A 16486-nucleotide genomic window follows, 5' to 3' on the forward strand; every position below is an offset into this window, starting at 1 on the left:
ATTTTGGATAACCAAGAAGACTCTGCTGCATTGGTAGCAATTACAAATGATTCTATTATGACATTTGGGTTTTTGAGAGCTTTGTAACAGATTCATCAAGTCATAAAATGACATTTGATAGGTTTAAAAGATCTTAAAATTCTTCATTTTATTCTGTTTTATTTTTGGGTGGAAACAGTTGGTTGTGCTGCTACAAAATCTCATTACTTGCTCATACACACAAGAGTCTTGACCATTGGAAAACAAAACCTAATTGTTTTTTGAAAATAAATAAGAACTTCTTTTTCTTATCAACTCCTACTTCGTAGAACAAATTTAAACTGGAAATTAGTAACTTGCATGACATGAAAAACTGATGTATTTGCTTTTACCACAAAGGTCAAAAACTGCCAAGTGTGTGTACACTCACAAGGTACTAGCCAACAAATACTTGTTTGTTTGAATTACAAATAAATAGTTTTTCAGAACTGCTGTATCTTTATCATAGTATGTTACGCCCAAAGACAATCACAGTGGGTGGGTGTTATTTCACTAACATCACCTTCCAGTTTGTTAACAGAATGCTACAACGAGATAGTGAGCAAAAAGACTGCAACACATCTGTCAAGAGAACCAAAGGCAAAATACTTCTTGATAACTGATTTTGTTGGGGGTCAGAACTGGTTCCAGATTGTATAACCTATGATTCAGTAACTGAATTCATACAGATGAAAGTAATGTCACTTTGTGTTCAAGTTACAAAAATGCCACTAGTGGAACTGGCCTAAAATGACATACAGTTTCAGCTTGTGAATGCATATTTACATAGTATTATTGTCCATGAACATTTTATGAGAATTTTCATAAATAACTAAGATCAGTCACAGGAAATATATAGAAGACATTTACAAAGTAATAAGCTCCTGTGACTCTTCAAGCTTTCCCAGTGGATATGTTGTAAATAGTCTTCACAGGTTTGTTGCAAATTCCACAATATTTCCTCGGAGCAACTGTGGTTCAATCTTGCTGGTGGCTAGGTATGACTGTTACCTAGCCACCAGCAAGGTTGAACCAAGTGAAGATGTCGAACAGTTGCTCCGAGGAAATATTGTGGATTTTGCACAATGTCATCTGGCGGCAAACCCATGAAGACTTTATAATAAGCTCCTATTTTTTAGAGGAGGTGATAGTATCAATTTCAAATTATTAGACTTATACAAAATATACTAGATTATGGCAGGGAAAGCTTAGATGATTAGGAGGTTTTAAAGGTCTATTTATTTGTACCGATTAACAGTTTAAAATGTAAAAAACAGAACAGCATAGTGATATGGACAAAAATTTAATTCAGGAATTCCTTGAGAAACCTAATGTTTTCTCTCCTCTATCCAATAACTATATTTTGTATGTACTGAATTCTGACCTTTGTTTGCACTTTTTTCTCTGCTATGTTTGATCTGGCTGCCTCAAGTTGACTTAAGAGCAAACTGAACATTTTTATCATCAGCAGCACTTTTCTTCCTTTTTGTTCCTGTATACTGGACTTCTTACTAAAAACATTTTGCCTCATGCTCCACATTTTTTATTTTGGTGGCAGAATTCCAGTGATCAAAAAATGCAGTTGCTGTTATCCCTCACTGGGTAGTTGTTTGTTCCAAATTTTATATTTAAATTTATGTTTTATAATAATTTCTATGCTCCAACATAACATGAATCATGCCACATTCCTCCAGTGTTGTTACTGCCTCCAGTAATTTTGTCTGACACAACCAGGAAAAGTTTGTGCATAAAGTTTTCTGAATGTTAACAATGCAAGAAGAATTAAAATGGTTTATAATATCTACGAAGTGATGACACACCATTTTGTACCCTACATATGGCTTTAAAGCTGCCCATGAACTTCTAGGTGTACTATGTCATTTAATGAAAATTTATCACAATTAAAATACACTGTAGCATGGCACATTGAATCAAGACTTCACCCTTGTAGGGTATGGGTTTGCTACATCTGTCTTTGAAAATGACAAATTTTCACTAGTGTATTTAAGATGATAAAATAATAGTTACTTAGGGACAATACTAATTTTTTAAATAATTTTGTGTGTAAGAGAGCTCCTGTAACGTTATAGAAAATTCATTTCAATGCAAAAATGTGGAAATTTTGTCTTTACTGCTATTTTGTGCCTTGTATATGCTCAGAAATAGAAATATGAAAATCTACTTTTCATAAGGAATTTTAGATGTCTGTCATATAGAAACTTATATTTCATAATGGCTAAAATAAAATACTGTACTGTAGACAACTATCACTCGGGCAGGGTAGGGCATTGATGTTTGTCATAACACTATTAGTGAGACTGGATTGCTGGCCAGTACTTACTTACAGTAGGAAAACTTTCAGTTCTGCCAGTGAGGCACACATAGAAGTATGTACACTATAAAAGCTTTTGGTATTAATAGTGCCTTCTTTGAGGAAGAGAGAGGAATATATTGGGGCAGCTAAGAAAGGGAAGGCCAATTCCTCAGGCTTCACAATGAGAAGAACCCATCTGTTGTGAGGACAAAGGGAACCAGTGACCTTAGTTTTCTCTCCAGAAAGACAAAAATCTTGTATTGCTGATAAGACACAGCAAAAGTGGGGAAAAATATGTTTCTAGTTATGAACACCGTTAAGTTCCTTCATTAACGGAGGAGGGATACATTTCGGAAGGTTGGGAATTAGTGGCAGATTACTCAGACTTCAGGATGAGAAAGATCCACCTGATGTGAAGTCGCGGGGAGAGAAAGATCACTTGACAAAAGAAGTGTAACATCAAAGCATTAAAGAAACACTGTATGTGTCTTAACATTGCTATTTCCAGTACTTCACATAAAAATTGTAAATTGAGCTGAAAGCAACATGTCTTCATAATTTCATGTAAAATCGTATGAGAAATCTATTGTCCACAAGTAGGTTCATCACATATGATCATATATAGCAACGTGGTTTGAGGCGCCATGTCACGGATTGTGCGGCCCCTCCTGCCAGAGGTTCGAGTCCTTCCTTGAGCACGCTGTGTGTGTTGTTCTTAGCATAAGTTAGTTTAAGTAGCGTGTAAGTCTGGGAACTGATGACCTCAGCAAGTTGGTCCTTTAGGAATTCACACACATTTGAACATCATGCAGCATATTCCATGATTCAAAAGGAAACACACACAACTAGAGCAGTGGAAAAGTTTCCTGATATGTCCTTCAAAATACGTTGGCATATAAATACTTTTTACTTGAATGACTTTCTTTTCCTATAGAAGTTGATGGTCAATCACTTTATACCATACTAAAATCAATTTGTCACTCATATAATTACAAATTTCGGGCGAGCTAATGTCACCAGATTCAAATACTATCATCTACAGTAGACTTCAGTCACCTTCCAAACCTTCATTTCTCATATGCCCTGTGACAAAATCTTCAAAATACTTCTTCATTTTTCTTTACTGAAGTACCCGCCAAACTATTAACAAACATCTATTGAGTTGGTTTATTTTGTTAGATGTTCTGTGCTTTGAAAACACATTCATCCCTATTCATTAGTATCACAACGGAGGACAGAAATTAACACATTTGCTGAATAACAGCAGCAGCAGCAGCAGCAAACAACAACATTAATGACAAAAAGTCTGTGTTACCAGTGGACTGTGGAGATATTTGTCAACATTACTGTCTTGTTGTTCACCGATATGTGGTTCAACACTCTACATGATGCTCAACATTTGGAAGATGCTGTCCCTGGAAATTGTTATCTTGATTTAAGTATGGTTTGTAAATGATACACTGTGAGTATCAATACAGTCCCAATATGGGAATTTAGACCAGAAACTTGCATAATTTATTATATTAATTTTTAATGAAACAGTAACTTTGAGGATACAACTGTTACTTGTACTATAGCAGAAATTCCACGTGAATGAGGCTTTTCTGAAATTAAAATCTGAGGACTGATTACATTCTGAAGTTACAGCATTAATTTGCTTTATCACTTCAAAAGGGAGGTGGGGATGAAGAGACATTCTACCTTTAATTAACTGTTATGAGAAAATAACACACAGGGACATTTCTACCAAGGTAGGATGTGTGTCATGAGTAATTCATATTTGGACATCAATTTTCAAGGAATAGACCTACAAAAGGCACACAGGCAATGCTGTATGTGTTGATACTGGCATCCACCTTTACTTAGTTACAAAGTGAAGAAACTGTGATATTCATCCCTGGCTTTATTTACGCAAATACTCCATAATCTTTCAGGTGAACATCTGGAACAGATATATTTTCCAGATCTACACCCAAAATATGATGGAATATTCTATCCAACACAAAGAACACAAGCTGGGAATATGTCTGTCATGTTATGAAAGTCGGGTGATCCAAAGTGTTTTTTCCATAAAAAAGCTTTGTGCTATTTGTTTTATTTATCAATGTTTTAAATTATTTGGAAAATATTTCAATGGCTTTCCTTCACCAATATAAATCATCAAAAGAAGTCAATAGAATTTCTTATAAAAAGTATAGATATAATTTTATCTCGTTATAACAAATGGTTACATCAAAAATATGCTTTATCATTACTGATTACAGGACAGAAATATTTCACAATAAAGATCATAATGTAACTGGATAAATTCAGTAATGCAAATATTCTAACTGAATCTACAGAATTACAAACACTGTAAATCAATTATAAATGTCAAAATATAATTATCTTCCTTTAGGAAGTAATACTATTACTTCAGCAGTTGCAGAAGTGATGTAATGGACGGATTTAATGTAATATCATAATTAAAAATCAGTAAATTCATATAAAAACAATAGCATCCAATAATAATAATAACATTTCACTTTCAACACATACAGATATTTCACAAAGTATTTTGTACATTCTAAAATGCTTTTCCGCAATCTAATTAACCAACTAATAAAAAAAAAATAGCTGCCAGTTACATAACCTTGGAATACTCTTTGGGTTAAAAATACCTTACAACCAAGTCTTCTTTTTGCTTTTAATTAGTAAAACTTCAGATCATTGATCACTCTGTGATGGCTTATGAATAAAAATTGCCAACATTTGTCTTTTATTATAGTTCAGTCCCTCCATACTAATAACCTGAGATAGGTGAAAGTACAATGTTCAGCTCATAGTATTTTCTTCACTTGTTTTTTGGGGGAAAAAGCAAACACAGATTCCCCGAATAATATAACAGAAATGTCATTGTAAAGGTACACAAAATAATATAACTGATTTCTTAAAGCCAAGGCATAAAATACATAAAATGGTAAAAAAAAACTACAATTAAAGCTAGCAAATTTCATGTATGAGCTCAACACATCACACTGCAGAAAAATAGTTATGGAATGTGCGTTCATTAAAAATTCAATGAAATTCATATTTAAGTAGATAAAGGAAAAGTGATGGGAATGTTTGCACATACATGTTAACATATAAAATACTACTTTTCATATTATACAACAAATAACATATGTATCTTTTTTTTTCAATTTTGTACAGTAAGGTTCTTGATCCCTAGTGTAAATCTTCCTTCAGTGGTACACTGGTGTAAACTATGGGCTATCGCCGGACAATGTGTGGCAACACCACCATCAAAAGGAGGACAGATATGCTGACGCTCAAAGCTGCTGCACCAGCCAAACGGCAGTTAAACATGTCATACCTGTGCCACAAAACATCAATATGAACAGTAACGTGAATAAAAAAAGTTATGAACAGTCAACATAAGGTTACAGCTTAGACTGGATATGTATGCCTGCTGCCGAACGCTGTGTGATAAGAGCTGCCAGGGTTTGTCCTGAACAATTTTGGAATAAAATAAGAATATAGGTAGTATGTTAATCATGCCCACAGTGATTCAGTATAGAACATTCATAATGGTCAAGTATATGCCCTGAATATCAAACTGTTAAGAAACTTCAAAATAATTTGCTTAACAAACAATATGTGTATAATATGAATAAAACACCTGAGGTGGTTGACAATACTGTGGTATAGTTATATTTCTTCTACTGAAAGAGAAGACTTTTGACTGAATAGTGGCCAGAATATTATGACTTTTGTTCAGTTTCCAAAATGAAAGAGTCTTTAGAAGAAAAGGCATTACAGAAGTTTGGTGAACTGGAAGACAATTATTTCAGAATAAACTTTCTCATAAATTAAAATCTAAGCAGAGGATAAAATTTCTCTTCTGATATTCTGTAATATGCTGTAGCAGAAAAGGTAAAACCTTTACGCACATTAGGCAAGGATCAGTGAATGCACAATAGCCCACATGCACAGGTACCAATAAAACATTACGGTGAGGCTATGTGATTCTTAGAGTTTTCCTGGTATAAAGAGTATTCCATGAGGTTTCAGAATTGCAGCCAAATAACTTCAACATCTTGCAATGATATTTTTGTAGACAAGCATGCAATCATCTTCAGATGAGTGTTTTAATCTCAAGATTGCTGGTGCACAGTGTTAAGTTTATACAAATAATTGGTGATTTTCTTACTGGGCTGTGAGTAGTGAGTTCAGCAATCATTTCCCAAGCACCTTTCACATACTGTGCGTGTAGTCTGACCAATGCAAGCTTTGCCACATCGGCATGGTGTTCCATTGACTCTAGCCTTCCGAAAACCTAGTACATACTTATTGAGCTGAGAAGAAAACTGGTCTTTGTAGATGGTCAGAAAATTTTAACATATTTCTTTAGGGTTCTGCCTAATTTCAACAAAATACTGCTGACATATGGGAAGAATGCCTAGCCCTTCTCCCCTTGATCTTGTGAGTGGTTACATTTCTTCCTCTTTAAAGCTGTGCTAATCTCTTGTGGAGAATATCCATTGTATTTGAACACAGAATGTGTGTGTGTGTGTGTGTGTGTGTGTGTGTGTGTGTGTGTGTTATGTCTACATCTCCATGACTACTCTGCAAATCACTTGTAAGTGCCTGGCAGAGGTTTCAGTGAACCACCTTCACAATAATTCTCTATTATTCCAATCTTGAACAGCATACAGAAAAAAGAACACTTATATCTTTCCCTGTGAGCTCTGGTTTCCCTTATTTTATTTAATGATTGTTTCTCCCTATCTAGGTTGGTATCAACAAAATATTTTCACATTCAGAGGAGAAAGTTGGTGACTGAAATTCTGTGAGAAGATTCTGTCGCAATCAGAAATGCCTGCCTTTGTTTAAATGATGGACACCCCAAATCCTGCATCATGTCAGTGACTCTCTCCTCTATTTCTGGATAATACAAAATGTGCTGCTCTTCTTTAAACTTTCTCGATGTACTCTGTTAATCCTATTTGGTAAGGATCCCACACCACACAGCAGTACTCCAAAAGAGGACGGACAAGTGTAGTGTAGGCAGACTCTTTAGTAGATCTGTTGCATCTTCTAAGTGTCCTGCCAACAAAACGCTGTCCATCTACTTTGTGAAGCTGTCCCTATCAGGTTTGACATGTGGTCTAACTACTTTATGGAAATTATTAGTTCCACTTGGAGCTATCAAAATTGGCTTGTGACAATTGGTGTAAAGGAAGTCTATTTCCTCACATAGTCCTAACATACTGATAACAACCACAGAAAGTTAAAAAAACAGCCAGAACTTGGATTTTACATATTAGGTAAATAAGACTGTGGCTGGAGACAGGATCTGCATGGACCATAACATGCAGACAGACACAGGAAGGGAAGGAAAGGCTGGCTGACACAGACATCATAAAGCGAGCGAACACAATTCTAAGAAAAATTTTTTGTGTGTGCCAAAAGTCTTCAGTATGTATGTGTGGACATATAAAAGAAGCAGAGCATACATATACAATTTAAATGGAATAATATGAATTATGCTGTGGTTTTGTGGGTTAAGATGCCACGTGTTTCGCACAAGAATTGTGTACATACTTGCATTGGATAATCATAAATGAAATACACTTGTGTGAACTGCATTCTTACCTGGTTGGTTTGTCAACAACTATGTTCCCAAATTCAGCTTCTACTAGCTGACCATCAAAGTACGTAATCTGATCTTCAAATGGGTATTCGTAACCTTGACGGCATTCACACTTGTAGTTTCCAGTTTCATATCCACGGCCAAGAATTGGGACACACTAAAAATTAATACAACTGTGTCAGTACTCATAATAAATTGTATTTAAGTAAGAAACAACAGTATGTAAACACTTACATATGATGTTTTCCTGTCACATTTATGAGTTCCCTTGAATGCATTTGGTGCATAATACTTGTCAGGACATTGGTTGACATCCAGCTGCATCAAGTCCATTGTTACTGCCACAACACCCCTTAAACAATCCCAAAAATGTAAAATTAGGAAGACAGACACACTATGGCTGCTGAGTCAGAACTTCTATTATGTGAAAACAACTAACAATGTATATACTTTAGTTCTGTTAATGGGATGCTGTCGTTCATATTTACACTATAATAAATCCAGTAAAACAAACACTAAAGTTTAAAGAATCATCAGCTTCTAAAGGCTATACCTTGTCAGTGCAAAGACTTCTCTATTTAATGCTGCCTTCTTCACACCACCTTTACTTGCAAAAAATCTTTTACTAATTTTCCCTTGGCCTCACCTTGGTTTTTGGATATTTTACAAACTTGTTTTGTCTATATTAATGTCCAAAATGTTTCATTTTCCTTTTTTGGATAGTTGCTATGAAATTTTTTTGCTCCTTGATCCCTTTCAAAGCATCTTCATTGGATTTTCTTTCTGCCCAGCTGGCCCTTGTCAACCTTATCTAAAGCCAAACTTCCATCTCTGTCTTCAACAGTGTTCAAGTTTCAAAACCACATAGAAGCAAAATGCTGATGAATGTCTTTGGGAAAAAAAAGTTTTCTTTTCGGTATTAAATGACTTGTTTTCGAACAGTTGTTCTCTTTCTGAATGAAAATTTTGCTGTTGTAGTTTTTATTTATTTACAAGCTGCATCTGTTGTTTTCAGTAATTAAGGTACTCCAACAGAATTTATCAACTTCTGCTATTTTATTTCTTTCAATTTTGTTGGTGGGTGTTCTCTATTAATTTACGGCAGCCATGGAATTACCATTTGCAATTTGACTTCAAGTATTTATCACCATATAATATATTCAAATTGGCCTCCAGCAATCCTGCAGCACTAAGTTTAGACTGGACAAGGCTGGAGAAAGTAACTGAAAGGGGGTTTTATGGCACTTGTCTTAAGTTGTTTACAGAAATAATAGAAAATATAAACCAGGGTCAGAAGATATGTTTTGACTCCTGCTTCTCCTGTATACCGTATTTAGCTGATTAAGATGCAGTTATTTCCCAGATTTATCATTCGAAGAATACGGGGTCATCTTATATTCACAGATTAAACTATTTCTGCTCAGATCAATGTTTTTATGTAGTTTAATAGACAAATATATGGGTCATCTTGCGGTTATAGATGAAGCTTTAGCTAATGAGGTTGCATACAAATTTATTTCGAGGAATTCCAAAGTATAGGGATTAGTAAACAATGCTTACATTTGAATAGGCTAGAGATTTCCCAATACACCGAAGCACTCAATACAGCACTGACCTGGATTGAACAGTCACGTGATATTTGACATCTGGCACCACTGCAATTTGCAAGGGATACACAGGAAACTATAAACTAGCTGGTACAATAATCTAAAGCTCTGCTGAAAAATTGACAATTTTGTGGAACACAGTGATTCTGTCAACTTACAAACTTTTGTTGTATTTGAACAGGTTTGTAATGAAAGTCGTCCTACATGTATGCATACCATACACACACCATACATTTCTGCTGCTTTTAAGTAAAGTTAACATTCAAAGGCGAAAATCTAGTCCTTCAAAAACCATTACTTGATTCTGAACCCAAGCCAATACTTTTATCTGGTTGTGAGAAACTGTAATGATTTACCAAGTGAGTTGAAAATAAGAAATTCAGTTGTTTTTGCATATTAGAATATCGGGGAAAAACATCAGCAGCTTTAAAGCAAGATGGTGAGATTAAGATGAAACGAGAAAGAAAATTAATCCAGAATTAAAAGTGTAACAGACAAAATAAATGACACTGAACTGCCTGCAATTGTTATCACAAGAAAGGCTCATCGTAGAGATAGTACAACCAGACGGCTCTAGATCACTGGATGAGCAAAAGTTCGAGAACTGCAGTGAATCATGATTGCAGCCTTTTATTTATGTATTAGTTTCTGTTGTTACATATGACCTGTACCCCAGAGGATATTGCCATCCGTATTTCACTATTGCTAAAGCATAGCACTATGGAAGGGTTGGAGAGGGGACAGTGACATCAGTTTGGCTGAGGACTACGATAACTGGAGGGTGGGGAGTGACTAGCAGACAGCAAATTTCATGTTGCTAACCATGGGAAGTTAATTAAACTGCAGTTAATCCATTTGTCCTTAGAATCAAATTGATTTTAAAACTGGAAAATTACTCAACATAGCATACAACTCTGCAGAAGATGCTAAAAGTCTAGACTGGGGCCACTGGCATACTTACCTATTCCATGCAGAAATATTGTGGATACAAAGCCAATGAGAAAGTGACAGGCAGACGATATGTGTGATAGCAACACACAGAGGAACATCATCACATCAATATATACACAAAATCTACTCTGTTTTTCTCAAATTCCACCCAACCACAACCCCAGAAATTGCAACATCTTCAGGAGAAATAGCCAGATATTTGTGGCAACTGTCCTGTTATGATGATGATGGTGATAATGAAAACTAGTGATATGACATATGACAGGCTAAAATAAAAATAGGCACTATAGATAAAAATAATGCAAACAATTACTTTCGTCTATTTTATTACTCCTCATATTATCAAAATTAACAAGGAATAAATGACCTTAATTTAGAATCTGTGAAATGTTCATGAGAAACATCTTGAAACAAGTAGGGTTGTCTTATATTCAGGATCATCTTATACTCAGGTAAATACAGTATTACCCTATTGTCTCTACATTTTACTATCTCACTTGGTGGTAATAATTTAATAAATTTTTGTATGCATCTGAAAGGAAGTCATGGGTCTTTGCTACTCTTGTGGCACTAAACCTTATTCATGTGTCTTGACACCACCCCTCACAAGCTTTATTACTAAAAACCTGTTTTATGCTAGAGGAAGGGGGTATGAAGAGTGCAAGCAGATAAAAATTTATAAATTATGTCTAATCTGAAAAAATATCTTTTTCAAAAAGTTGATAGATATAATAAAGGAAAATTGTGACTGGTGAAGGAGAGGTGCTATTGTTGAGGGTCAGGAAAGGTGGTGGATCTCTCTCTCTCTCTCTCTCTCTCTCTCTCTCTCTCTCTCTCACACACACACACACACACACACACACACACACACACACACACACACACACACCTCCTTAGCAGTACATACTTGAATTCCAGCTTGTTCTTAATACTGTCCCAACCAAAGAATGGTGCTGCGTAGGTAATTATCCATTTTGGCACTTTGCCTTCACAATCAAAGAATGGTGATGTCCAGTATCCGTGGTCCAAATTGGCGGCTCTGAAACAATAATTTCTTGTAGAATATCGTAAATATGATCTATGCTGTCTATAGCTGTAGTTTTGTATAACAAGTGGCTTCTTTAAGTCTGGATTGTCCCAAATTTTGCTATTTTACCACACAAAATTATCAAATGTGAATGAGCTCTAACAATCTGGTTTAGCCCTTATTGGTGCTAATATCTGGTTTGCTATTTTGTGTACAAAACTGTCGTTTAGCAGCTGAAGCACACTCACACAAATAAGTAACTTGCAAGACAAATTTTTGCATCTAAATAACATAGGCTCTCTTCAACCCAAATTATGTTTGAACATTGGAGAGCTTTACCTGGTGATATGCTGTTGGAGGTGCCCTTCTTCTGACCTATGAGCTATTTTATCCAGCCAGTTAACAGTGGGACCTACACTTTAATGAAAACTCTGAACCATGGTGCAACTTTGCATTTTTCACATATTTAAATCATTACCAAAAGTGACAAGTAACAGAAAAAACTACGAGAACTGATGATCGAACCCCCAATCTTAGAATTTGTAGTCTGAAACTTATGTATTGCGCCACCACATCATATCATACATGCCTTGAAGATTTTTAATTAAACAATAATTCTCTTACTTTCTTTCATGACTAGTACAGGAAATGGTATGTACATTGATGACATGCTGCTAGTAAAATAAGTTGAAAACTCTGACATGGTTGAATATCATCATACATCACACAAAAGACAGCTCCGTCTAAATATGCTAACTACTACGAACTGTGAATAGCAGCTCCAGAATTTACAGGTATCTCTAAGATAATTTGAATTTGATTTAAGGGAGGCAGAACAACCTAGCAGTTTTGTATGTGCGAACAGCATTACCTGTAGAAAGTTGGGAAGCGTTCGTGTTTCTTCAAATATTCTCCCATTTCATTGAAGCGAATCTTAATTTTCAGATTGAATTTTTCGAGAGAGTCAAAATTTGTGGACCACCGCTGTTTCAAGAATCTGAACCACTCATTGTTTGTATAAACTTCATCTGAAAATAGACATCAATCAATAAATTCACAAAATAAAAATGTCATGGGTAACAATAACAGATTTTTTATTGTGGGCGTTGTTACACAAACTTGAGTGATGAAGAAACTCATTTGTAATTCAGGATATATGAAATGATGTTAACTCTTAAGAGTATTTAAAACATATACTTCATATCACTTAATAAGACATTTTAACACTTGAAGATTATCATTTATGTTCATTTAAGATATGTTCATATTAAATTAACACATGTGAAGGTGTCCAATTAACCTTACATTACGTACTGAAAATGAATCACCACAATACATATCTCAGAGCACAGGTGATGTGATATAAGACTGCTATTTAACATATTCTTTATGTAAACAAAAAACACTGTACTTAAGAAATTCGAGAATATACACTTACTGGCTGGAAACTTTATTTGTGAAGATTAAACAGCTATGTTAAACTGTCAGTGACAAAACACACAGAAAGTAATAATTCAAAATTTAGCTAATGTTTGGCAAATAGTGAATGTTGGAACAGATCTATGACATATTTCTACCAATCTAAATTCACAAGAAATACGGGATAAATAGTATCTCGTTTCTGTCAACACACAGCCCTTCGACTTGCATTATGTTATCAATATATGATGCACCATAATTTGATATTTTATTCTGGTGAAACGCAAGCGACACCTACCAAATAGTTAACTACATTTTCTAATGATCATCTTTCAGTATACAAGTCACCTGATACATATGGAGTAGAATCTCCCATTAGCGTCATCTAAAAAATGGTTCTAAATACATTCAACTTTTAAACAGTTAAACCATTAAATTTAAGAGCAGCAATGCATATATTGAAATAGATGCCGAATAATCTACGCTGATACAAAAAAAGAGAGTAATTAATTTACCCTTATTCATTGTAGTAACTTATAAAATGCCCCCTGAGAAAGCTTTGGTTTTCTTAGCTGTAAATATCTGACAGTTGAAAAGCTGAATGAAGCTTTCACACTTTGGTATGGTGTTGCTAAATATTTGAAAGAAAGAAATCAACAGAAAAATCAAATAGTAGTGTACTGTTCAGAAGATATGTTAGTTATCCTTTGAGATACATTAATTATCCGACAAGAAGTTACTGAAGACAGAAGAAATATGTCAGTAACAGTAGTGAAGCAAAACCACATACTGCATGAAAAAACCAATGTCTAAAAAATAAGACCTACCTGACAGGGAGCTAATGACAAATAGATACACAACATAAAGTGTTGGCTTCCATGGCTGTTGTCAGTGCTAATAAAATTTTTCAAGTTATGAGATCACATTGTCAATATGTAAAATCCTCCAATGTTAAGTCAGCAAATACTCTGAGAAAGGGAGTTTGCAACAGTGGCCAAACGTTGCCGAATTCTACATTTTGCAATGTGGTCCCATACCCAGAAGAATTTTATTGACAGGTACAAGTGCTAGTCTTTGTCCTGCATAAATGATAAAAGTATCAGGGAGGGAAAAAACTATGATGGCATGCAAAATAGTCAGTAGTAGTATATAAAGAACTAAAGCTTTTCAGTATGACTTAACAAAAATGGTTACGAACAGCCACAAAAATAAAAAAGGTGCCACACATATCTCATTTGGTCAGCCCTAACATTTATATAACATGTGCTACTAGGTTGAATATAAGAAAACATACCTGGTTGTTTAAGCCTTGCAAGGTCTTCCACTTTGTATTTTCTTGTGTTCAGCTGCGTCTTGTATGCAAATGGTGCAAAAAATGTTCTGTTTGTGAATTTGTTGCGTTCCCAGTATGTTCCAGCAGACCAGATACGGCTATCACCCATGACAAGAGCAAGTGTCTCTGCAATCATCTGGTCTTCTGTCAGCTCCTTATCTGCTACTCGCTTTCCTGAATATACTTCCTTAGGATCAGAAACCTAAATAAATGTAGAAAGTAGTCAACATTAGTTAATTACAGAAAACTGAAAGTAGTGATTTTTTACTTTTTGTTTTATAGCTTCGAGACACTAATTATGTAGAGCCCAAAAGTGTGCACTCATAAAAATAATACAATTTTTCGGTAGTATTCTAAATTAATTAATTAGTTATAGGCATTTTGGGAAGATGCAATCTCCAATATTTGCTAGTTTATAAGTGGCAAAAATTCCACTTGTTCCACAGCAGGACAGATAAATTTAGCACTGAAATATCAGACATAATTCAAGGAAAAATGTACTGCAAAAGAGAGTGAAAGACACTCTCTTGCACTCAGGGAATCGATTTATTAGTTTGCAATAAAAAGCTCTTTAAATTACAGAACAACAAGTTAGTTACATATATTAAGAACTTTGTAAGGGTAAACAGAATGTCCATTACTGAGCTGCTTCCATTCTCACCATGCGATGTGTTTCTTTAAGCTAAATTATGTTCTGAAACATTACTGTGTTTTACCTTTTCTCTCTGTCTTTAATTTTCAGAAAACGATGTAAATTTTCAAATACAGCATCAACCACCATTCTGGATTTGTTAAATTTTCTTGAAATGAAATCAAACTTTGACATTCATATCAAATATTTTCATGTTACCCTATCCTAAATCATGTTTTTGCTTCCCTATTCTAGCTTGTCTTTTCTTACATATTATATTTACACTCATAAAAATCATGTTGTGAGCTCACAGTTCTTGATTAGTTCATGCTGTCTTTTTAAATTGCACGCCCAAATCTCTTATACTGTAAGAGAATTTCCTTACACATCACGTGCAAGATTTTGTCTCAACAGTGTGTTAACACTATTATGGGTGTGAGTGACAACAGAATTTGTCTTCATTCAATCTTTCTGAAGATTTAATTTTATTAACGAAAGATGAAAAGGTTACGCTAACCCCAAGCAAGTGTTCAGAAACATTTAAATAATGGAAATACAGATTCCTATGTTGGAATGAGGAACACAAGAGAAAGAAAGAACAAAGTGGCAATGATCATTTGAATCTTTGGAGTCAACTAGTTGCTGTATTTACCCCATTATAAAACGAGGTTTTTTCCCAAATTTGTCATTTGAAAGATAAACTGTCGTCTTCTATTTGCAGATTAAACTATTGCAGGTCAACATTTTTACATTGTTTTGTAGAGTATATAGGGTAGTCTTACATTTAAAGAGGTTGTCTTGCATTTAGATATAAAACTTTCACTATTGAGGTCACAGGCAGTATTAATGTGATGAATTTGGAAGGACAGGGCTTGTTAAACAATACTCATGTTCCATCATGCTCAAGATTTCCTGATATGCCTAAGTGCTTGACACAGTATTGATGTTGCTCAAATAAGCACATGACATGGACTTGCACAGCACTAGTGCAAGAGATACGTGAGAAACTATAAACTAGCCACTTCAACAGTCTATTGCTCTGATTAAAATTTGACAATTTTGTGAAATGCAGGAGGAACTACTATTAAATTGTTGAACAATTTTGCAACAAACATTCTCATACACGTATGGGTACTGTATACAAACAATAATGCTGATTTTTAAGTAAAGGTGACCCTAAAAAAAAAAAAGTTTGTTGATTCAGAACCCAGACTAGTGTTTTAAATGATTATGAGAGATTACAATGAATTAAACTAAGTAGATTGTGAAAAGAAATTCAGTCACTGTTCATGTATTGATACCAGCTTTAAATCAGCTTTAGAACATGGTGACATTCAATTAAAACATGAAGGAAAATTAATCCCAAACGAAATCTCTAACAAAGGAAAGGAAACATATTAAACTGACTGCAATTGTTATTGTGAGAATAAATTACAATGGCAACATCCATCATGGAGATAGTACCAACAACATCACTAGACTGTGGGATGAGCAGAAGTTCTAGAATGGGACTGAATCGTAACTGTGATTTTTTATTAAAGTATAATGTAG

The 16486-nt window shown here is 34.7% G+C and overlaps 1 protein-coding gene across 1 annotated transcript in view; it reads right to left on the reverse strand.

Annotated features, from left to right (window-relative positions):
* Window positions 1–5432: 5432 nt before the first annotated feature.
* The window catches only part of LOC126161880 (uncharacterized), a 57101-nt gene continuing 46047 nt past the window's right edge, over window positions 5433–16486 (reverse strand). The window contains 6 exon segments of the mRNA XM_049918011.1: window positions 5433–5687; window positions 7970–8124; window positions 8202–8319; window positions 11433–11564; window positions 12424–12580; window positions 14266–14506. Of these exon segments, the coding sequence (XP_049773968.1) occupies window positions 5585–5687; window positions 7970–8124; window positions 8202–8319; window positions 11433–11564; window positions 12424–12580; window positions 14266–14506 (906 nt within the window). The 3' untranslated portion in view covers window positions 5433–5584.

Source organism: Schistocerca cancellata, chromosome 2 (assembly GCF_023864275.1).
Source record: "Schistocerca cancellata isolate TAMUIC-IGC-003103 chromosome 2, iqSchCanc2.1, whole genome shotgun sequence".
NCBI lineage: Eukaryota > Metazoa > Arthropoda > Insecta > Orthoptera > Acrididae > Schistocerca > Schistocerca cancellata.